The sequence below is a fragment of the Martes martes genome (genome assembly GCF_963455335.1).
Source record: "Martes martes genome assembly, chromosome: 9".
Lineage (NCBI taxonomy): Eukaryota > Metazoa > Chordata > Mammalia > Carnivora > Mustelidae > Martes > Martes martes.
Window position 1 is genome coordinate 85591748 of NC_137896.1, and position 23387 is coordinate 85615134.

The 23387-nt window shown below is 42.1% G+C and overlaps 1 protein-coding gene across 2 annotated transcripts in view; it reads left to right on the forward strand.

Annotated features, from left to right (window-relative positions):
* The first annotated feature begins 1102 nt into the window (after nucleotides 1-1102).
* ANTXR1 (ANTXR cell adhesion molecule 1) overlaps nucleotides 1103-23387 on the forward strand; it is a 129864-nt gene continuing 107579 nt past the window's right edge. For both annotated transcript variants that reach the window (XM_080812573.1, XM_080812572.1), the window contains exon 1: nucleotides 1103-1676. In XM_080812573.1, the coding sequence (XP_080668699.1) occupies nucleotides 1525-1676 (152 nt within the window). In that variant the 5' untranslated portion in view covers nucleotides 1103-1524. The remainder of the gene's footprint in view (nucleotides 1677-23387) is intronic.

Below are 23387 nucleotides of genomic sequence, written 5' to 3' on the forward strand. Positions count from 1 at the left end.
AGAAGTCACACATCATCATTCCTGCCATACCTCATTGACTGTTCACAAATCAGTCTTATTCAGTGTGTGTGGGGGGGGGGGGGTGTTAATACCAGGAGAGAAGGGACATTGAGGATCTTTTTGGAGGCAGGCTGCTGCAGTGCCTTACGAGTCCCCCAAACTTATTTGACAACAAAATGATTGTTTAATGAAGCATTCCAGGACATTAGCATTCCTCAGTACAGCTGGTGGGGGAAAATGACCATGGATGGTCACACTGTAGACTAAGTGTCTTAGAGGATTACAAATGAGGGGAAGATGTATGTCTGGAAGAATAAGGCTGGAAGGCTGAGGACTCTCCAGGTGGAAGATCTGTGAAGCTAAACCGAGTTCCTGCCTGGATCCACTCTAAAGAGGACCCCTCACTTCAGAGAAGCCAGCACAGACAGGACTCCCCTCCTACTCCCAAATGATTTGGAAGGTCCATACTCTTGTAAGCTGTTTACTCCCTCTGTCTTAATCAAAGATGGGGTTGAAAAAAGTCAAAGTTCACAGGCTGGAAAGAAGAACTCACAGAATCTCTAAAATTTGGGGATGGAGTCAATCTAGAACGCCCCTCGGTTCCATGCCGGGAGCAACCTTTTCTTTGGGACTGTTTATGCCAAGCCACAGGACTGGACCCCAAGAGACTCTTTTGTGATCTGCACTAATAGTACAGTAAGGTCACGGGGATGAGTCAGATCCCAAAGTCTCTGTTCTTCTCTACTTCACTTGCACAAAGGCAGTTTTGGGAAGGTCCCAGCCCCCGGGTCGTCGCCAAGGTGCTTGGAGGAAGTAATTTTTCATCAATGTTTACAGCGACCTTATCAGCAGATGCAGGATAGGAAAGGAGAGGGCAGGGATGAGAAGATTAGAGAATGAGCGAGAAGTAGGAATTTGGGGAAGAAATAATAGAGAAAGAAAAGGAAGGCGCATGAGGAAAAAAAGACTAAGAAAGCACGCACAGCCGCGCTCGCGCCAGCGCCAAAGGGCGCTTTGGCCATGGTCGGCCACAAGGTGGCACCCTTTGAACTTTCTTCCCCCCCCCCCCACCACCCCCCCCCCACCAAAAAACTGAGCCGGGGGAGGGGGGCGAGAGGAGGGAGAAAAGGCAAAGCACTCTCCCAACCGAGAACAATTTGAAAACCCACCCCATACTATTTAAAAGCTGGGACAAAGAAGCGTCGGGACGGAGCTGCTTCAACTGCGAGACGTCGGCGGAGCCTCCGGAGGGGTCCGCCGCCCGCGCCAGGAGCAGCCCCTTTAAAAAAGCGGAGTACAGTATTGGGATTCTTGAAACCTGAAACCTAGAAACAGAATCGAAGCGGAAACCAGAAGGAAAACCTTGAACTCCTCCAGACAATTGCTTCCGGGGAGTTCCAGGAGCGCGAGGGGGAATAAAGGGCCCGAGAGTAGGGCCCCTCGGATGGCGCGTCCCTGAGGGTCGTGGCGAGTTCGAGGCGCGCGGGAAGCAGAGGACCCTACCCTCTCCCTGGGCTGCAGGTCATGGCCACCGTGGAGCAGAAAGCCCTCGGCATTGGCTTCAAGTGTCTCTCCTTGGCCACTTTTGTGCTCATCTGCGCCGGGCAAGGGGGACGCAGAGAGGAAGGGGGTCCAGCCTGCTACGGGGGATTTGACCTGTACTTCATTTTGGACAAGTAAGTGTCTCGAGTTGTTGCATCCGGGGCTCCGAGGGTGATGCTCCTTGCCGGGCTGGGCTTGTTGGCAGCATCGCTTTGGGACAGGCACGCGCTTCGGGGGAGCCGAAGCAGCCCCGCACTGCGCCCCGGTCGCGGAGCGCGCCTCCCCATCCTTTGCTGCCCGAGCCCACAGGGGCGTCGCTGCTGGTTGGGGGGTGGAAAAACCTACTGTCCGCCTGGCTTTCTGTGCCCGAGGAGCATGTAAGGGAGTGTGAGGATGCTGTTGACCTAGCACGTTTCTGTGAATCCTTCCCATTGCTTTAGAAACCTGGTGAGAAGGGCGTGCTTTGGAGAGGTAGAACTTACAGGCTCCGCGGGAGTGGGCTTTGAAAAGTCCGTGGTGTCTTTAAACAAAAACAAAAACAACAACAACAAAAAACACATGCTGCCGTGCCCAAGGCATTGCCTTTGTTCCTGAGAATACAGTGCACGCTGACTGGGCAATTAGGGAAAAAAGAAGGCGGATTTCTCAACCCTAGACACTACTGGGTTTTAGGCTGAGGAATTTTTTGTTGTGGAACCATCTTGTACACTGCAGGGTGTTCAGGAGTGTCCCTGGCCTCTCCCCGAGTAAGCCCGCTCCATGCTCCCTCTCTTTTCCCCCCTGAGACACTCCCCACCCCCCCCATCCCCCCAGCCCCAGTCCCACATTGGCGACGACCGAAATTGTTGCCAGAGGTTGCCAAAAGCGCCCTGTGGATAAATTCCCGCCAGCTCCACCTAGCCTTGGGACCTCTAATTGAGACGGATTCAAGTTCTTGGCAATTCCACTGGTGGGCTACCAGGGAGGTGCAGGAGCCCTGGTTTCCTTACCAAAAGGGACAGCCCTTAGGCTTCAGGTCTGTGCTCAAGGGAGAGCTGCACTCTGACCAATTAAACACTTCCCAAATCCCCTTAGATTTGCCAAGCCACAGTCATTCAAGGAAGCGTTATGCTATCTACTAAAACCCAGCTTCAACAGTTAAAAGCCCCCCAGAGAAGATCCACGCTCATGAAAACTATGTGAGCTCTCTAGTGCCAGGAGAGGCGCTTGCTGTAACAGTGGTGGGGAGATGAATTTCACAGACTGGAAAGTATTTGGGAGTTGGAAAAAGGTCTGCAAAATAAGCTGGCCAGCGAGACACCAAATGTGCTTTGCAGTTGCCCCTGGAGTTTGATTTTTCCGTAAGGGCTGTTTTGAACTCCAGATTCCTTGGATGAAAAGTGAGATCTCTTTCTTAGAGATTTTATGAGAAGGTGGATACTGAAAATATACTCCAATACTAAGAAATGGAATTTCTTTTGTTACTTCTAGTGGCTGGGAGCAACAGCTCACAGATTCAGAGACTGTGTCTGAGAACAGTTAGAGGTGCCCATCACTTACTACCCCCCCCCCCAAAAAGCCAGTTGGGCAGGACATACAGGAAGACTTAAAAAAAAATGGGCAGAACCACCAAGTCCCTGAATGGAGTGACTCTATACTGTAGAGATAATCAGGTTCTCCCCAGATTAATTTGAACTGAATTGAACTTTTAAATCAAAGTTCTGAAAGCATTTATTTTGGTGGTAAGAGGAATTTAACAAAATGATTCTAAGTTTATCTTGGTAAAAAGAGGTAAAACATTTTTAGAGAAAGATAATGAAGATGTACCTGTAAATATTAAAATGTGTCATACGGCAAATTATGACACATAGGATGGTAAAGACCAAAGAGCAGGTAGACAGGGTAGAAAATCTAGAAAGAAATCCAGGGTCATGAGAGCATTTAGTGGGAGTTCAAGTTGGTGGGGAATTAATTTGTTATTTTAAAATATGATTCTTGGGGTGCCTGGGTGGCTCAGTTAAGTGTCCAACTCTGGATCTCAGCCCAGGTCTTCATCTCGGGGTCTCCATGCTGGGTACTTGAAAAAAAAAAAAAAAAAACGAAAAAAGATTCTTGAACAATGGTTGGTAACATAGGAAAAGAATAAAAGTTTAGGTTTATGTTTTAAACCACACAATAAAATAAATTCCAGAAGGCCCGAAAATTTAAATGTTTATAATGAAAGGATAAAATAACCAGAAGAAATTTCAAATGACTATTACTGTAATCTTAGGTTTAGAGCTTTTAAAATAGGACAGAAGCAATAAAGAAAACTATGAAAATATTTACATATATTCAAGTTTTCCATTTCCGTAAGTTAAAAAATGTCAGAGAAAAAGATAATAAAAAGTTACAAGAACTTTTGTAACATCCATTACTCCTCAAAGATTGACCTGAATGTATAAAAAAGAAAAAGTTTTAAAAAGATGAGCCCAGTAGAAAACAGTAAACAAACAAAAAATTTCAACTTCACTAGTAATTTTAAAAAAATGAAAAAAATCAAACAAGATGTAGTTTTTATTAAGTTGGCAAAGGTTTTTTTTTTTTTTAATTATAATATTCAACATTGGCCAACTTGTGGGAGGTAAGCACTTTCGTATCTTACTAAGGAAAATATGAATTTGTATAGTCTTTCTAGACTGGTGATGTCCAGTGGAATTTTCTGTGATGATGGAAGTGTTCTGTACCTGCTTTGGCCAGCTGGTGTCTACTAGCCAAAGGAGCTATTGAGCCTTGAAATGTGGCTAGTGTGAACAAAGAAGTGAACTTCTTATTTTGTTTATTTTCAATTAATTTTAATTGAAACAGCCCAATGTGGCTACTGTACTGGGTAGTGCAGACAAGAAGGTAATTTGGCAACATGTGTCAAGTGCTTTAAAAAAAAAATGGGGTTCTACTTTTCCATCTAGCAATTCTATGTCCTAAAGGAAAAATCCAAGATGGTCTCAAACAAGTGACTCCATGTATGTTTGTGGCAATGCTGTTTATAATAATAAAGCTGAAAATGACCTAGATGTATAACCATAGTGAATTAAGTGAGGCATGGTGTAGCCAACAACTGAATACGCCTGTTGCATGTGCTCAGAATGTACCTTTAGGTGAAAGTTACAAGCACCGATATTGTGTACATTATGGTGCTACCTTTGTAAAAAAGCTAAATATACAAGTGTATTTCTTGATTTACCTAATCTGTAATTGTATTTCTGTCTAGAAGATTTTTAAATTTGTGTGTGTGTGTTTTTCTGAACTTTCCAAGTTCTCTATAATGAACATCTGTTATGCTTATATCCAACAAAAATAAGTTACTTTGAGTTTTTGAAGAATTGTTTCAAGTGTGTGGAGGGTCTCTAAGCAGCGTGCTGAGCTCCACGCGCAGGATTACAGAGGCTGCTGCTTCTTTTATATCTGATCCTGGAGTCCGTTTCTAAGTGCCTCATAGGATACCCTGCAGTGCATTGGGGGACCCAAAGATGCTCCTGGAAAGAAATGACGGGGTCCCTTTGCAGGCACCTACCTTTATATTTAGGTGTACTCCTCCAACTTCTTTTAGTTGTCCTAGGGCTTGAAGAGTGAGGTATTTTCATGCTGTATGAAAAAATTGCCAGTATTTGATGTGCAGACATGTTCAGCTTGCGATCTCAATCCAGGCTAATGTATGGTATTGTTGGACTCAGAGCCGGGGGATGGGCCAAAATGCAGTGATTGCAAAGAGGCCTCTGGTGGTCCCTCAAGACATGGTCTTCTGTCCTAGAAAGTACCTTCTCAGACAGTGCTGTCCAGCACCCAACCACAGCAGAGTAGAAGGGGAAAGAATGCTGACTCACTCTTTCCTTGGGCATCTAAGATACTTTGGCTGGCTAGACACTGTCTACAGGCTGAACCTAAGGGATCCCAGGGCACCTTTCTTTTCCCCAGCCTCAACTCCCTTTTTCTTGGTGAATGGTTCTCTTCTTTTCCATGACACTAAAACTCAGCTCATTTCAGGTTTTAGCAGGATGCATCTCTGGCCTGGAGAGAACCCAGATTATACATTTAATGGAACGTCGTGTTTTCTCAACCAGGAGCAAGACTTCATAATGATAACCTAGGCTACCACAGTAACACAATAGGGCATTATTAGTGGCTTTGGCGACGGGGCTGGTGGACTGGGCTTCACAAGGCTTTATACTGATGGAATTTCATGTTCACTTAAACATGCTTTTCTGGTTACAGTCAGGAAAAGTAGATTGCTGGGAATTCAATCAGGGATTTGAAAAGTCAGATTTGGAAGGTCCTATGCAGAGAAAAACAGGCAAAGAGCAGCTAGGCTCCTTGAAGTCTTCCAGGGGTCCTCTAAGATTAATGTGCCCTGTTGACTGACCCACGGAGGTAAAGGTACCTTTCCTTTCTCCCAGGGCTCCTCTGTCATGACATTATACATTTGTGTATCATATATTGATAGATTTTATAGAGAAAGATTAGTTACATCATTGGAAAAAGTGGTTTCTCCATCCTGAGTCTTGGGGAAGGGCTGGCTGTATTCATGTGTGCCCTAAAGACTTCAAAAACAGATGGTGTCAATAGCAGAAGGAGTAGAGGAGATGGCGGGCTGGAGGGGACAGTAAGCACTGAATAGCTTTATTGACAGGACTTTCCAAAGCCACAGCCTGCCACCCAATATATATTTACATTTGTAAAGGCCCTCTGCAGGCCCAGCGTTGGTCCCTTTCCCATTAGAGCCCCCGAACTCCTCCCTCCCGCTACTTCCTTTCTGTCCAGCCCGTTTTCTTTCTCTCCTCCCCACGCAGGAGGACCCCATCTTGGCGCTCACCCAGAATCCCACCCTCAGCATCACAACCAGATGATCCCAGAGTGGGGATGATCTGTAGGACCACTGCTCTTTGTACCTCTCCTGGGCCATGGTCATTAGACAGATGTTTGTAGCATTAGCCTGGGAACTTCACCACCTGGTATGGGATCGTTTTCCTGAGAAAATACCTCCGGGTTCCCAACTACTGACTTAGAAAAGAAATCTTTAGAACAGAACCGAAGTCTCCCCACACTTACGCATTCTCACAGGTGCCCCGAAGACAAGCTTGCTTGGTAGCTAAGGCAAGGACTGCTGTCCCTAGTTTACAGATGAGTTTACCCTTAACCCTCTGTTTAGCCCACTGGATTAAGTGACCTGCCCAAGGACGATGTCTGCTCCTGACTCCCAGCCCTGCTCTTCCCACTCATTGCTGCCCTGTGTAGCTGGGTTGTAATGAGAAGCACATGGCAGTCCGACTGGAGGAACTGGGTGGATTCCAGGAATTAAAAATCCCCGCATCAGGGTTTCAATAAATGGTACGTGGTACATAAGGCAATCAACATTACTTAATTGAGGAGCTACTGCTCTGCTGTCAGGTCAGCTTTGGTTGATTGAAAGTTTCAGGGCCTCCAACCCCCTGCAGCCCACAGAGATGCTTCAGCAATCTGGGGGGTTAACTGATGGCTACAACTCTAAGGTGCATTCAGGACATCTGAGAAGATGCGCTTCAAGGTCCAATAAATTGCTAATTTGTTCAGACTGAATCCGATGGAAAAAGGAAATTCGACTCTTGCAGATGGGTTGAAAGAGAGGTAGCTTGTTTTCAGGAATACTTAAGAAGAGGCTTTGAGAAATGAAATTGCAAAATTAACTCTAAATAAGGAAACAAAGGGTCCATTACAAGATATCTTGAAAATGCTACTATGATAATTCTAAAAGGTATCATTTAAAAAAAGAATTGTCAGGGGCCAGGAATCTCTCTTTCTCTTTCCTTCCTTCTTCCTTCTTTCCTTCCTTCCTTCCTTTCTTTTTTTTTTTCCTTGTCTTCCCTTTCCTTTCCTTTCCTTTTCTTTCCTCCTTCCTTTCTTTCTCTGTATTGAAATGGATTTTATGGTTGGTTTTAAATGTTTCTCCAGTTAGGTTCCAGGTTTGGAGAGGACTTATTAGACTAGGTAATAGTTGGTGGAACTGCCTACAAATTGGAAGGTTTGGCATGTGGGTCAAAAATAAAAATAAATAAGACATAAGTGTTTTGTTTTGTACTTCTGTCTGGGTCAGCCAAGTAATTACCTCTCGTTTCCCTAGCTATGAAGACCTGGTAAAACTCAGTGTCAAGCTGAGAATAGAATCCAGGAGTGTTGGAGGAAGGCTCCTGTCCTAAGATAACCTGTAATTATCTTCAAGTGCTAAAGGGCTCCCAGAGGTCCAGAAACAAACTCTGGCACCCCTTAGCAAGACTTGGCTGTCACATAAATGCAAATGGGATTTTCTTTCTGCTAATTTAGAATGTGTGTCTATTTTTGATGTGTGGCCAAGAGACTGGATTTTGCCTTTCCCAGAGATCACTCAGCAACAAAAGACACAGGGGATATTTGGCTATGTCCTGACATGTTTCCCAGACATGCCAGTTTCATACCGAAAAAAAGTAATTAGGTTTCTTCAGTTTGGCTGATTCTTTCATTCATTTGGCATAAATACTTTCTCAAGTCCAATCACAAGTGTGTACTCAGTTAAAGATATGGATAACACAGTGTCGATTGCAAACAATGTCGTGTTCTAGGAGCTGCAAGGAATATAAAAGAAGCAAGAAGCAGTCCCAGACTATTTGCTTTTTAGGTAGAAAGACATTAGAAGGACTCGAGGCAGCCAAAGCTACAGGCTCCTGGAGGATTTGGGGTAGGGGACAAGTAAAGTCAATTTTAGATCAACAATAGGGAAGAATAATAAGTAATATTTCCTGATCCCTTGTCACCTGCCAGGCACTGTGGTTAAATGCTTTGCCTGTATTACCCCACTTAGTCCTTACGACCACAGAAGGTTAGTACAGTCATGATCACCATTGGACACATGAGGAAACTGAGGTTTAGAAAGATCAGCCAAGGTCACTCTAAGTGGTGAAACTCAGCCTCAAACCCAAGCCACTCTGACTCACGATCTACGCACAAAGATGAAAAATATCTAAACATGCAAAAGAACATTGAATCAATCAGGATAGGTTAAGTTATGCTTTGGTGACAAACAATCCCCCCAATCTCAGTGACTAAAAACACCAAAGGTCTAAACCTTGGTTTATTATCTCTGCCTACACTGCATGTCCGATGGCTGTCCGCAGGGGTTCTGCTCATGGTAGTTGTTCTGGAAGCCAAGCTGGTGGAGATGCCTTCTTTTTTTTTTTTTTTTTTAAAGATTTTATTTATTTATTTGACAGACAGAGATCACAACTAGGCAGAGAGGCAGGCAGAGAGAGAGGAGGAAGCAGGCTCCAGGCTGAGCAGAGAGCCCGATGCGGGGCTCAATCCCAGGACCCTGGGATCATGACCTGAGCCGAAGGCAGAGGCTTAATCCACTGAGCCACCCAGGCGCCCCTGGAGATGCCTTCTTAACGCGAGCTTCCACCATTGCACCTTCAAGGGAAGAAAATGCCAGAGGTTCTCTCACTGGTGATGAAATACTCCAGTAGGAATTGATACGCATCCTTCCACTGACAATCCCTTGGTCAAAACTAGTCACTCGGCCTCACCCTATAGAAAGAGGGTGAAAATTTTCATCTTCCCAGGGATCTAAAAGGAGAGGAAAGCCAGATATGGGTGGGCATTAAAAAACTCTACTAAAATTATACACTGCTTTGGCCTGAGTGAGTGAGAAAGGAATGGTCATTGGGAAAGAGCAAAGATACTTAAGACTGATGGGAAAGGGTTGGTTTTGAGCTAGATCTTGTTTATTCATCAACCTGGGCTTACTGTCAGACATGGTAGTCAAGTTCTCCCATGAGGCAGTGACTGGCTCCTGCTCTTTTCCTCCCTCCTCATTCCTCCCATATCTTCGTGGGCAGGGAACTAAATTGAGATTAAATGGAAAGCAGAAATGGAGGTGAGACAAGCTACCCTGCCACCTTCGTATTACGTGAATATCTGAAAACTAAGAATCTCTTTTTCCATAATTTATGGAATATGAGGGAATGTAAGAGGTGGGCGAGGGAGATCAGCCCCCAGAACACTGCTGGAGCTGAGCCAAGAGGATGCCCGAGTATTGAGGGGGCTGATTCGAAGCTTGAATCAAACACCAAATGTGTTTCTCAGCGAGGGTGCTCTTGGCATTGTTGGTGGGAAGTTTTCTCATTGTGGGGCGCAGTAGGATGCTTAGCATTTTTGATCCTTACTTTGGAAATGCCATTAGCCTCCTTGGTCATTGTGATAACCAATGAGTAAATGCCTCCACATTTACTTCTGAATGCCTTCTATGAGATAGTACCACCCAGGTTAGGAACCCCTGATTGAAAGATGACAGGGAGGGAGTGAGGCATGGCGATGATGTTGATTCCTGGCACCCCTGGACTATATCTGAGCATTTTGTCTGGAAGAAATGAGAAGGTTTCAGTGATAAGGGCCAGTGGAAATTGTAGACCTTAGGAATGAATGGGTTCAACCATTAGTTCTCAACCAAGGGCCAGATCAGAATCTGAGGAGGCCAGGGCAAGCATGTCTATTTTGGAAAAGCTTCCCAAGTGATTCTGATGTGGGTCTTTCCCTCTCACAATAAGTGGTAAGATTGAACAGGAAGACAAGGAAAGCTGCCCCATAATGATGGCCTTTTTCCCCTATGGTGAGGATGTAGCTGAGGCAGCAGGCACCCCAGAAGTGGATGCCAACCAGAGTCCTTATTTTAGGCAGTGGTAGGAAAGCCCAACCTGACACGGAAAAGACAGAGCAGAGGGCAGCGGGGCCATGCACTGCCCTCTAGTGCTATGAGGCTCTAACATATGTGCATATATAGCAAAGCCCTGGTACTTGCTAGGACAGTTCTTTGTTCCCTTTCTGTCAAGACCTCATGAAGGTCTGTCAAGGCCACATGAAAATGTGGCCCCGCGGCCTAATGGGAACAAACCAAGGTTCAAGCACAAGGGTTAAGAGAACCAACCTCGGAATCAGACATCTCTGGCTTTAAACACCAGCTCAGCCTTTTCACTGAGCTTTGTGACCTTGGTGAAAATGACTTAGCCCATCTGAACCTCAGTCTTCTTATCAATAAGATAGGTATTAACATTTTTGCCTCACAGAAGTGTTGTAAAGTATTGTAATAATATTAGATTAAAACCTTTCATGAAGTATTTGGTATGTGAGTACCCAGATGAGAGATGGTTATGGTGATGATGCTGGTGGTAGTCCTGGTGGTGGTGGTAATTACCCCTGGAGAAAGGGGGTGTGGTCATCTAACAAAAGACACCTCTAGATTCTGAGCAGAACTGCCTGGTTAGGGACAGGAAAACACCAATTCAATGCAGAATTTTAAAACTATGCTGAATTTCTGGAATTACAAAATGCCCAAGAAGTCCCTGGTTCTCAAAGATTTCACAGTTTAGTAGAAGAGACAAAAAGCTGGGGAAACAGGGTTGGTGAAATAATTAATTTTGGTTGAGATGAGAGAGCCTTAGGAAGCTTCATATAGGAAGTAGCTTTGGATCTGGAACTTGAACATAGAGCAGGATTTTGTGAAGTGACCAAGGGGGAAAAAAAAAAGACATTTCTAGCAAAGGGGTGATGTACAGGAATGCAAAGTGACCCACATTCCCTGTGATGTAAGCATGGCAGGGAAAGAATCTGGCAAGAGTGGATTTTTTTCATATCAGCAATAGGTTATAAGATTAAAGTTTTCTGCAGGAAAAATAGCAAGCTTATATATGTGTTTTATCTATATCTCACTTTTTCTTGTAATAGGAATGAGGAAAAGAATTAATGGAATTGAGAGCTCTTTTGTAGTGAGGAGCTTAGGACCTGATTTGCATGGGATGTGGGAGAGAAAGCATTGAGAGGTAAGGAATAGGTTTCAGAAGGAAAGAGGGCTTGGTGTGGACGTGTTAAGTCTGAACACGTAGGACATTTGGGTGGAGATGCTGAGTAGGCAGTTGGATTTATACACTGGGACCGAGAATAAAGACTTGAGTGGTGTTAGCCCAAGGGTAGTAGTCAAAAATGTGGATATGAATAATAAATAATATTGAGATAATATCATGATAATATCAGGATTTTTTTTAAATGTCAAGAAGAGGTGGAGTTTAATGACAAAGATGGCCAGGGTCCAGGCTTAGAGGAATTACTAACAGGAATGTCTTTGCCAAAGAAACTCCACTAAATAGTGCTGAGAAATTGCCAGAAAAGTCAGCAGAGAGCCAGCAAAGAATTGTACCACTGAGGCAAGGAGAGAGAATTTCAGTGGAAGGATGATCCGTTGTTTCTCCCCTAATATCATCTCCCTTTCTATTTCTAGTCTTAGTGAGTGACGTCGCCATAAACCCAGCCACTTAGACCAAAGATCTGGGAGTCATCCTCTTTCTCAGACTGCAAGGCGAGGCAACACTTGTCCCGATGTCTCTCTGGTGATCTTCCCACATGACCCCATTCTCTGCCTTGTCAGTGCCTTAGCTCAGGCCCTTCCCATTTCTCAACCAGTTCACTGAAACAGTCCCTAAATTGGTCTCCTTACCTACTTCCTTTACCCTTCCTCCCACCTTGTCTTCTTGACAGTGGCACCAATCTTTTTAGACCACAAATCTAATCTTGACATCTTCCCCAAAACTCTTCTTGACAGTGGCACCAATCTTTTTGGACCACAAATCTAATCTTGACATCTTCCTCAAAACTCTTTTAGGATAAAATGTGAATTCCTTAGCAAGGTACTCAAGAGCCTTGTTGCTCGGGCCACTATGTATTCCCCTAGTTTCATCTCTTACCACACTCCCACACCCCACACCCTTGTAACTTCCAACAAAACTGTACTATGTAGTTCCCTGAACTAACCCATGCACTTTCTTCCCTATAGCTAAGGCTCTTCATCACCATTTCCATCTCTCCATAGATGATGCCCTCTTATCCTTTGAGATGATCATTGCTACTTGGCCCCTCCTATCTCTAATTGTAGGCTTCCTGTGATGCAAAGACAATCGAGAACAATCACCTCTCTACATTACATCTTCATTCAAAATCCCTTCCTTTTCCCGATTCTCAACCTTGTAACAACTCGTATTGCATGATAAGCAGCATAACAGTCAATTATCAAGAATGGAGAATAATAACCCCTAGTGTTTGTCCTCTGGGGTCTCATTCAGTGGCCTTATCTTCTTTTCCTCAAACCCTGATGCTCAACTGTATACAGCTCCAGCGAATAAATACATGTAAGAGCCACCTGGAACAGAGCTTTCCCAAGATCTTGGTGCCAAAGGATTATGATCAGAATCATAGTCATCCTGCCAACACTTCTCACATACAAGATAATTCAAATACTAAGCTTAAGGAAATCGCATAGCAAATAAAAGAAAAGTGAGGTATCCTGTAAGTGTAACTACATGCCAGTCAAAATAATAAAAGAAAATTCAAATGCCATTGGACAGCCATAATCTAACCACTAATCAATAATGCATGGCCTGGGACATTACCTGCTTATGCTTCTTGTCCCAGCACAATTATTAATGGTTTCTTATTTTACTCCTGAAAATGTGTTTGGATTTTAAATTATATGGCCATCTTGATTACTGACTGCCATAAAAGACAATATCAAAGAAACCAAAGGGGAGACCATTGAAGGCCAAACCATTGAAGCCCCTTGTACACTTTACTCCATTAAAATGGTCAACCAATTCAGCACTCCTGATTCCCTTCAAGTGCCCCAATTTTAAGTTTTTCCTGGTTTACCCACTCCCAAATTCCTGTAACAATTTGTGGAAATTTTCTAGTACTTCTCACTCTCAGCACCTAACACTAAGTTTTAATTGTGCATTTCCTGACCCCTCCATGGGGAGGCAGTGTTGCATAGGTGTTAAGAGCACAGGTTTGCTCATGGGAACATAGTGTTTAGACTAAAAGTGTAGACTCTAGGGCCAGACCACCTGTGTTCAAATTCCAACTCTATCACTTAACTAGCTGTGTGTCCTTGAGCAAGTTACTTCATCTCTTTGTGAACTCAGTTTTCTCATTTGTAAAAAAAGGAGATCAATATTACCACATGGGTGGTTGTGCCCAGAACAGAAACCTACGAGCCCGTAGAAAGAGCTCATGAAAGGCTAGCTACTATCACTAAATAGTGATGCATGTACAGTCCTCAGCACAATGCCTGCTGCTTAGTAACTACTTAAGAAATATCGAGTGTTGGAATTATTAGTCTTTGTAGATGCAAAAGGACCCACTAGGCATTCAAAAATCAGTTTGTGGAAACAATAATTATTATGTGTCATATTTATGCATATTAAAAATACATCCAGCAAGAAGAGAACTGAGAAGGGCCATATGCTTCAGCAGAAATAAACGCATTGGTGACTTTTGGAAGTGCACTGTCAGGGCCTCATAAATGATGAAACTAAAATTTAATGAGCTGAGGATCTTAGTGGGAGATAAGAAAAAAAGTTTGTTTATGATTTTTTTAAAGATTTTATTTATTTATTTACTTGACACAGAGAGAGAGCGATCACAAGTAGGCAGAGAGGCAGACAGAGAGAAAGGGGGAAGCAGGCTCCCCACTGAGCAGAGACCCAATGTGGGACTCTATCCCAGGACCCTGAAATCATGGCCTGAGCCAAAGGCAAAAGCTTAACCCACTGAGCCACCCAAACGCCCTGTTTGTGACTTCTGAAAAGGAAACTGAACATACACAGCTTCTCCTTCACCACCTCCCCCACTATCATCTACAACTGCTCCACCCTCCCCCAAAAGAGAAAATCTTAGGGAGGCATCTGGGGGAAACCTGCATCAGGTCCAAAGACAAAGGACATTGACATTGACATGCAGCACACTTGCAAGAAATTCCACTAGAAACAAAACAGATGGACTGAATTCGAAGGAGGTCAGCCAGGATCTACTTTCAACACTGTTGCCAAGTTTTAGAAAGCATGTAGAAGAAGATTTGGAAGGAGCCCCAAGAGCAGTCCCAAATCTGGAAGTAAGTTTGAAGTGAAGAGTGGGACATACGAGGGATGAGAACCATCTCCTTGGAGCCCTTCTGCATTGTGTAGAAGCAGCTGCACTGGATAATCAGGGGGCAAGAAGCCCCAAAAGAGAGAGCTCATGAACACTGGGCATCTTCATGACAGTAGGTCTGTCCAGCTTTGCTCAGTCCTCCCCATAGAGGCTGGGCCTCCAGGGAAAAGGCAGATTCTGTCTTTGATTCTGTGGATACGGTAGGGATCAGGAAAGATGTCAGGTACAACAAAATAGGAACCTGAAGTAGAGACCAAGCCAAAACCGCCTACAAATGGCAAGATGGAATGGATTGAGCCATGTCCAACACACACACACACACACACACACACACACACACACACACACACCTAGCAAGGATGATATTCATCTGTGGGAGATGATGAGGGTCTATTTCATTCCCTTCTCTCCTCTAAGTGATGGAACAATAACATAAGCTTACTTTAGCCACTAAAACCAACTCCTTTCTCCCTGATTGAGTCCTTAGAGAAGTTTATGAGATGAGAAAACAAACAAACAAAAAAACCCACCAAAAAACTATTTGGGAAGCAAATACCAGACCCAGTTACACCTTCCCACATTCAAGGATGACAATAGGGCTTATAAAATTTCAGCAACTTAAAGAAGGGATTAAACAAAATTCCAAGGTGGAAGAAAAACATATATATGAAAGAATGTTCTAAGCAGAGGAGGTCAGTTTTAACATCATATGTTTTATAATTTCGATGACATTAAATAAAATAAGAACTTTGCAAAATAGGTAAAATATGGATGAGAAGACAAGGAACCCAGAATAGTTAACAAAATATGAAATAATAAGGAAAGACATGAAGTTGCCTTAGAAGCGGTAAAGAGCAGAACTGACAATGCAGAAAATGAAATAAATGATGAAGGCTTATTTCAGAAATTCTTCAAATTTGAATAGGGAAATGACTTAGGTAAAGTGATGAGAGAGAAGATGATAGTGAATGACAAAAATAGCTATCCAGTATACCAGATAATTTCATTAGCTAAAGAATAGTCTAGAAGAAACATTCAAAGAGTGAATAGAGCTTTCCTGATTTAAGAAAAACCTGAAAATGAAGACTGAATAGGCTTATCAAGTAGCAATCAAAATTAGTTAAGTAGAAGAGATGAATACTTACACATTCCTGTGATCATTTTTAATCTCAAAGACGAAAGAAGAATTTTATGAATGGAAAAGGCACAGGTGACCTACCAAGACTTTGCAACATTAAGTGGTGGGAATTTTGATGGATAAGTTTATCACCTAAAATGTTGTATTTAGCAAATATGTCACTTACATGTGAAAAAAAATAGAAAAAACATTTTCAAATAGATATGGATTCTCCTAAAAAGGAGAGTAGGGATAATTTTCAAGAAATTACCAAAAAAGTTAATCAAGATTCTTTAAAAAATCATTAGATGTAGTAGTTATCAATTAAAGGAAGGAGCAATGACCATTGAAGCCACTTAAGCAAATGTATGTCTAACAAGTATTATCAGTAAACTTTCAGATGATAATGCTTCAAGCAACCAGAGCATCCTGTCATGAGAAAGGAACAAGCTGAAAATAAGACGCTTTTGAAGAGAAAATATGCTATTTCTGACTACTCAAATCCACTGGAAACAATGTCCACCATACTGAATATTGCAAAAAGTAAATTCAGTTCATCAGAAGACAGTTTAAGAAACTTTTCCCTGAACCCAAGCAGAAAGAATATAGAGATGAAAATGCTGAGACAAGAGATATGTAATACAAAGTCTAGGAACAAGATATACACATACGCATACATATGCACAATAAAAAATATATGTACTATACAAAAATGATATACAATATATTTACAATAAAAATTCTAGGAAAAGAAAAGAGAACATTTGGAGGACTTACCAAATACTCAACCTAATTGATTTTTTTGAAGGCTTCACCAAATACATGACCTTAGATAAATTCTTAAAATAAAAGACTAAATAGAATATCTACATTCTTCCAAAAAAGAAAAAAAATACTAAGTTTCCTTTCCCCCTGCAAAAAAAGAAAAACAAGACTCAGATTGACAGACTTTTTTTCTTTTTAGTCTACAATATTAAATGCTCAAAAAAAACCTCAATAATTATAGAGTCTTGAATGAAATGTGATATTTAAATTCCATAACGAGGCTTTCTCAGACATACAAAAATTCAAAGTATATGCCATCCACATGCCCTTACTGAAGAAAATCACTTCAAAATATTGAAGAGAAAGTGAAAACTGTTAATTTCTTAAACAGGATAGAAAAAATTTGCTCATACTACATTCATATTTAAAAAAAAAAAAAAAAAGTGGTCTGCTTTTTGCTCCCAAACTCTTCTTCTTCTTCCTTCCAAGTCTACCTAGTAGGTAATAGGAGGTATGGAAATCTCTACATTTTGAACCATAGTGATAATAAGAGTCTAATAATGGTGATTTTTAAAAAAATTCCTTTAAGTGAAATGCTGGATCTTTCCAATTTTGCCCTCCCCCAGTAGAATCTGGACATTTAAGAGAGGCTAATTTCCCTTTGTGGGTAGGTCCTTTGGTTTTGGACCAGTTGGTTTTGTGGCAAGTTCTATCACAGAACAGAAAATTCCAGTCTTATACTCTTCCAGAAAACAGAACAAGAAGAGAGAGTCTCCCAATTTATTTTAGGAAGCTAGCATATGTCTGATACCAATACCTACTAAAGAGGACATGTTCACATGCAAAACTTCTGACCAGATTGAATAAAAACTTTAAATCCCAAATCAAATATCCTTAAAATAAATCTCATAGTGTAAAATCATAATATACCAAGACCAAGTAAAATTTATCTTGGAAATGCAAGAGTGCATCAATATTTAGGAAATGTATTAGGATAACCCTCATCTATTCTTGACCACCAAAGATGAAAACCAAATTATTTTCTTAGCAGAATCTGAAAAGACATCTCTCTGAATACTTAAGCATTCAAAGAACAGAGAGTCTATGAATAATAATTAATGAGGTTTAAGGAAGGCACGTGATGTGATGAGCCGTGGGTGTTAGATGCAACTGATGAATTATTGAACCCAACATCTGAAACTAATGAGGTACTATATGTTGGTTAATTGAATTTAAATAAAAAATAAAATAATTAATGAGGTTGTTTTAATAAATATATTTTGAATTCCATACCCCACAGAGACTAAACTTTCCTTCCAAAGACCCATGAAATATTTATCAAGTCACAAAAAATGCCTCCATATATATATATATCCCAAGGCACAATTTTTCCACTCCACGTTCTGAGCCATAAATAACAGGAAATGAATAGCGAAAGTATCCTACAACTTCAGCTACCAGGAAAAAATATATAGATTTTTATATTGTCTTATAATGAGGAAAACTGGAAGAAAGTCGCTGTCTAGGACAGAGATTGGCAAACCATGGCCTGCAGACTGTTTCTGTAAATAAAATTGTACTGTCGCATCCCCACACTTAACTTTATTTATGTCCTATCAACGGACCCTTTTGTGTCACCAGGGCAGAGTTGAACAGTTGCCATGGGGACCATCTAGCCCCCAGAGCATTAAATATTTACTGTCTGGCCCTCTAAAGAAAGCTTGCTCACCCCTGCGCTAAGAAAACATTTGCACCCCAGTAGAAAACAGACAAAAGGTATTGATGGCGCAGGGTCAGCTGCAGGGACATGGGACCTGTGCAGTCACCCAGGAGCCCACGCTTAACAAAGGTTTAATGTGCTGCTGTCGCCATCTTGAAATTCTTAATAACTTTTGAAGAAGAGGCTCTCCTTTTCGTTTTGCACTGGGTTCTGCAAATGATGTGGTTGGTGCTAACGGATACTCAGTGTTTTTAAAAACTGAAAATGGACAATAAATATGAAAAAAAAATCTGTGGCTTATAATTAAATACAGTCACATGAAAATTAAAATGAGGATCCATTTTCATTTATAAAACTTACAGATATTTCAGAAAGAGATAATCCCAAGTGTCAGTGAAGGGTAAGAAAAGGAGCACTTCAGATCTTAGGGCTGGGATTTGAATGATTAAGGTGGGAAGGGGGTTGCCATGGCCACTGTGTCCTGAGGGCTCACTGTGTTCCAACCAGGATGCTTGACACCTGAGGAACATTAGCTTGAATCCTTAAAACAATCCTTAGGAGATAGATACTGTTATCCTCATTGCATAAAGGAGGAAACTGATGTGTAAGAAAACAAAACGTCTTATTCAAATGTCACACTCGTAACTGGAAGAACAGGAGTTTGAACTCACCAAGTCGGTGCTCATAACTGCTGATCTGAACCCTGAAGAGGAAATTTTTCCACATTTCTGCATAAAGATATCAGTAATTACAAATATATGTGTCTCAGGGTAGAAAAACGCCCATTTTCACTCTCCTTGGGTATATAGAAAATAATTTAAAGCTGCTTTGCTTATCTAAGAAAGACCTTCTTGCTGGATGCAGGTATAGTGAGGAGAGGAAAGAACTTTTTTCCAAACTGCAAATCTTAACCCAGTGCAAAAATTTAAATATTTGGTAAATTTAAGTTTGAGATTTTGTCCCTCCCCACCCCCCACTTCTCCCACTCACATGGTTTATTGTGCCCATGCACACAATACACATGAAAGGGGCCTCTGACTTTCTGGGCAACCACAGTATTGACCAGACCCTTGTCCGGTCATGGTCATCTAGAGGTCACCCACAGATCACATTGGTGGCTTTGGCTGGTAACCTGGGGATCTCACATACCACATTCCACATAGTGATGGGAAATACCTTTTGGACTAACCAATTTCTGGTCTCTTAACAGCTACAGCTTTGTGTTGAATCTGCACCAGATATGCCAATAGTTGATATCAGATCATATTTTAGGTTTTACCTGGTGTGCGTGTGCTGGAAAAAGGAAAATTAGTAGAGGTTAAAGGAGTGAAGTACATATTTTGCTATAATATCCTTTTGATCTGCTCCAAAAGAAAAAATACAGTTCATATCCATATGTATATTACTTGCATATAATTGACCTAATGTTTCACGTAGTATTACTTTGTTACAGCACGTAACAGATCCTAATATTTCTGTTCCATTCTAATTCATTTGGTTTTTAATGTTGGCAACATCTAACCAAAATGATTTCCCAAATCACTAATAGGTTGCATCCTACAGCTTGAAAGTCATTGTTTTTATAGCCATCAGTCAGGTCGACTAAATGGAAAATTCCTCACAAGTCAGTAGGGTGGGGCTGGGAATCCTGGGCTGGGGTCTCACAACACAGACAGGAGCTCCCACACTCAAAGTGCAGTGCTCAATGGCTCGCTTTGGGTCTGGACTGGTGTCTTAAGAAGTTGGAAGAGAAACAAGAGTCTAGGTCAAACTTTTTATGCAGGACGGAGTCTTGGCCATGACCCTGATCGGTAATAGGTGGATAAGGGCTAAGGCCGGGGCTGGATTTAGGGCTCCTGCCAATTCAAGTGCAATGTGAGGTTAGGAGGAATGAGAGGAAGGCCAAGAAAGAAGCTGGAGAGCAGAGGGAGGAGGGAAATGAAAGCTGGGCCTTTGAGGGACAAGCTAATTGCTTGTCCCACTTCGTGGCGCCTGAGGCTGCGCACCCTTCCAGGATTAGCTAGGGACCTGGGTGGGTCACTTAGGACATCAGTGACTTCAGCTGGGTGGGGCTAAGGAAAAGTGGGACTGACAGTTTTATAATTTCCATCGTTAAAGCAACTCTCTCTTCCAGGATTAAAAGACTCGTGGGTGATGGTTCCAAATACAAGCTCTGTTTTCCCTCTCGTCTTGTTCTAACCCATGTGCAAAGGAAGGGGGGACAATTTAAACTTAATTTGGCCCACTCGATTCTTTCTGACTCTGGTTGTGTGTGTGGCTAATGGAAAGAGCCTGTGTTTTCTAAGGAGCTTAACCACAGGGAGGTTTGGAAACTAACATAAGCACAAAAGAATGTATTTCAGAAAACAAATCAGAATGAGACTCAGAGTTCTTATTTTGCTCCTACTCTTTGCATATTGGACCTTTGGAAGTAATTAAGCAGTAATCTGAGGGCACTGCTAGGTTCTGTGCAAAATCCCTCGCTGGGAACTCACAGTAAATAGAATGCCACAAAAATTTATTGACTTCTGACCGTGTTTCAAACACTGGAGAGGTTATAGAAAAACAAAAATAAGTAAAAAACTTTGAAGCTGCCCCCACCAGTTCCCTTCTTGTGGAGATAGTAGTGAGAACTGGTAGCTTTGCCATCCCATGATTTGGGCAACCCTTCTCAAAGTCAAGTCAGAAGGTGGTGTGAGATGGCATTGACTCTGATTTTGAGTAGATGAGGTATACTGAATGGACCTTCCAGCACAGAACTCCATAAGACTGTGTTCAAGCAGATTCCTGGAGGCCACTTTTTGCTGAGACTTATACCTCTGGAACCAAGGCTCAAAATCCCAGGAAGGAACATGAATCCTCCACACTGGACTGATACCAGCTAGATCATGAAGATCTTGAGGGGTTAGAATTGCATTTGAGTTAAGATTTAAAATTGAGTCCAATATCAGGGACCTTTCAGAAATCTGCTGATTTTCTAGAACATGGGCATTTCAGCTCTCCAACTATAGTTTGCCTAGCAACTGTGTCTTAAAAGCAGTTAAAAAAAAAAAAAAAGAGTCCAATGGAACTGTTCCAAGTGCTACATATATCTGGACTAAGAAGAAGTTTTTGTCTGCCTTGGAGCTTTGGTAACAATGGCTGAGTGAGCCTTACTGCCTGAAGACAACATCAGGACTCCATAATTAAGATTTTAAGATCATTAACTCTTGGGGCGCCTGGGTGGCTCAGTGGATTGAGCCTCTGCCTTCGGCTCAGGTCATGATCCTGGGGTCCTGGGATCAAGCCCCACATTGGGCTCTCTGCTCAGCAGGGAGCCTGCTTCCTGCTCTCTCTCTGCCTGACTCTCTACCTACTTGTGATCTCTGTCTGTCAAATAAATAAATACAATCTTTAAAAAAAAAAAAGATCATTAACTCTTAAACAGGTTGGCATGATAAATGAGATATTTTATATATTGTAGGGTGGTGAGAACTGGAATTGAATCCACTCTCTGCCACTTCCCCATCCAATACCCTACTTCTCCTGGTTGTGACGGAGAATCTGCTTAGGTCTTCAGGGTTGAAAGGAGGACACTGGTCCAAACATGGACACACCACCCTGGGTTGATTATTCTAGGAGCAGCTACAAGGGCAGATTCTAAGCCAGAAAATCAGTTTATAATGCAAAGTGCAGGCGAGACATGCATGTCTTAATAGAAAGTCCAAATTGAGCCAGACACCCAACATATCTATCCCTGTGGGAGAAGGACAGATGTTTGAGTGACGTCACGGTGGATAGTTTCTGAGGCCTCCGGGTTGACTTATTTAGAGTTAAGGGTTCTGAAGTCTCGCTGTGGCCACTGGGCGGTAATAAGGCAGAGGAGAAGGACTGTGGCACCAGGCAGGTAAGCCTTTTGCTCCTGCAGATTTGGGTTAACGAACTTCCATGTTAAAACCATAAGCAAGTGACATGGGGCTCTTTCCTTTCCCAGGGCATAATTTGATCTTGGGGTGGGACAGAGTGTATGTTTGTGGGTTAAGGAGACTCAACAATAAGGACTAGAAGGATTCCTATATTCCTCTGCTCCTTTGGTAGGTTAGGCCCCTTGGGATCCCATGGTAATCCAGAGAAGACAAAACCAGTGTGGTTTCCAGAATCTTAGAGGGTTATACTTACCCTCAATGCTTAAGGGAAAAGACTATGTACTTCTCAAGTGTGTCCCCAAAAGGGTATGTTTTGGTCAAGGCTCACATAATTGTGTAAAGAATGATCATGTATAAATATGAAACCACAGACCTCAACAGTCTCAGGGCAATTATTAGCCAAGTTGGAATAGGAGAAGCAAGACTGTCAATATCTCCTTACCTCCTTACCTCCAGTTTTGTCTTAGGGTTATTGTTTTATTTTCTAATTGAAAAAATACAGTGCATGCCCATCAACAAAGTTTCCAGATAGATACAGACTTTTCTTAACACCTGAGGATATTTCTTGGATCTTTCTCTGTACCTAGCATCAACAAATCACATGAATTTCACCAAATTGTGTACATTTTACATGCCAATCATATAGAAAAATAGTGAAAATGAAGTGTTTTGTGACAGTGTGATAGTGTGAATTATTATTGAACAACCCTGTTTAAGTAAGGAATGCAAATTGATTTGTGGCTGTTCAGTAAGTCCAATCCTTGAGAACAAAGAAATGGTAACCTGAGGATTTATACCAGACCTCTGTTTCTTAGGCAGATAGCCAAGAATAGTCCCTCAATTCTGGTTCAAGTCTCTATTTTACCAACACTTTGCCTCCTCCCCTCCCAGGACAATTCCCACACTGCAGAACTTCTCTGCTAATGAGAAAATCAAACTTGGAATGAAGGAGATAGGGGATGCCTCTCCAATCATTAAGCATCTTACATTACCCCTCAGATAGTACTTGTGCTGGTCACAGCTATGTGTAGAAGAATGAAACTCGACCATTCTCTTACACCATACACAAAGGTAAACTCGAAATGGATAAAAGACCTCAACGTGAAGCAGGAATCTATCAAAATCCTAGAGGAGAACATAGTCAATAACCTCTTCGGCATCGGCCACAGCAACTTCTTTCAAGATATGTCTCCAAAGGTAAAGGAAACAAGAGCAAAAATGAACTTTTGGGACTTCATCAAGATCAACAGCTTCTGCACAGCAAAGGAAACAGTCAACAAAACAATGAGGCAACCCACGGAATGGGAGAAAGTATTCGCAAATGACACTACAGACAAAGGGCTGATAT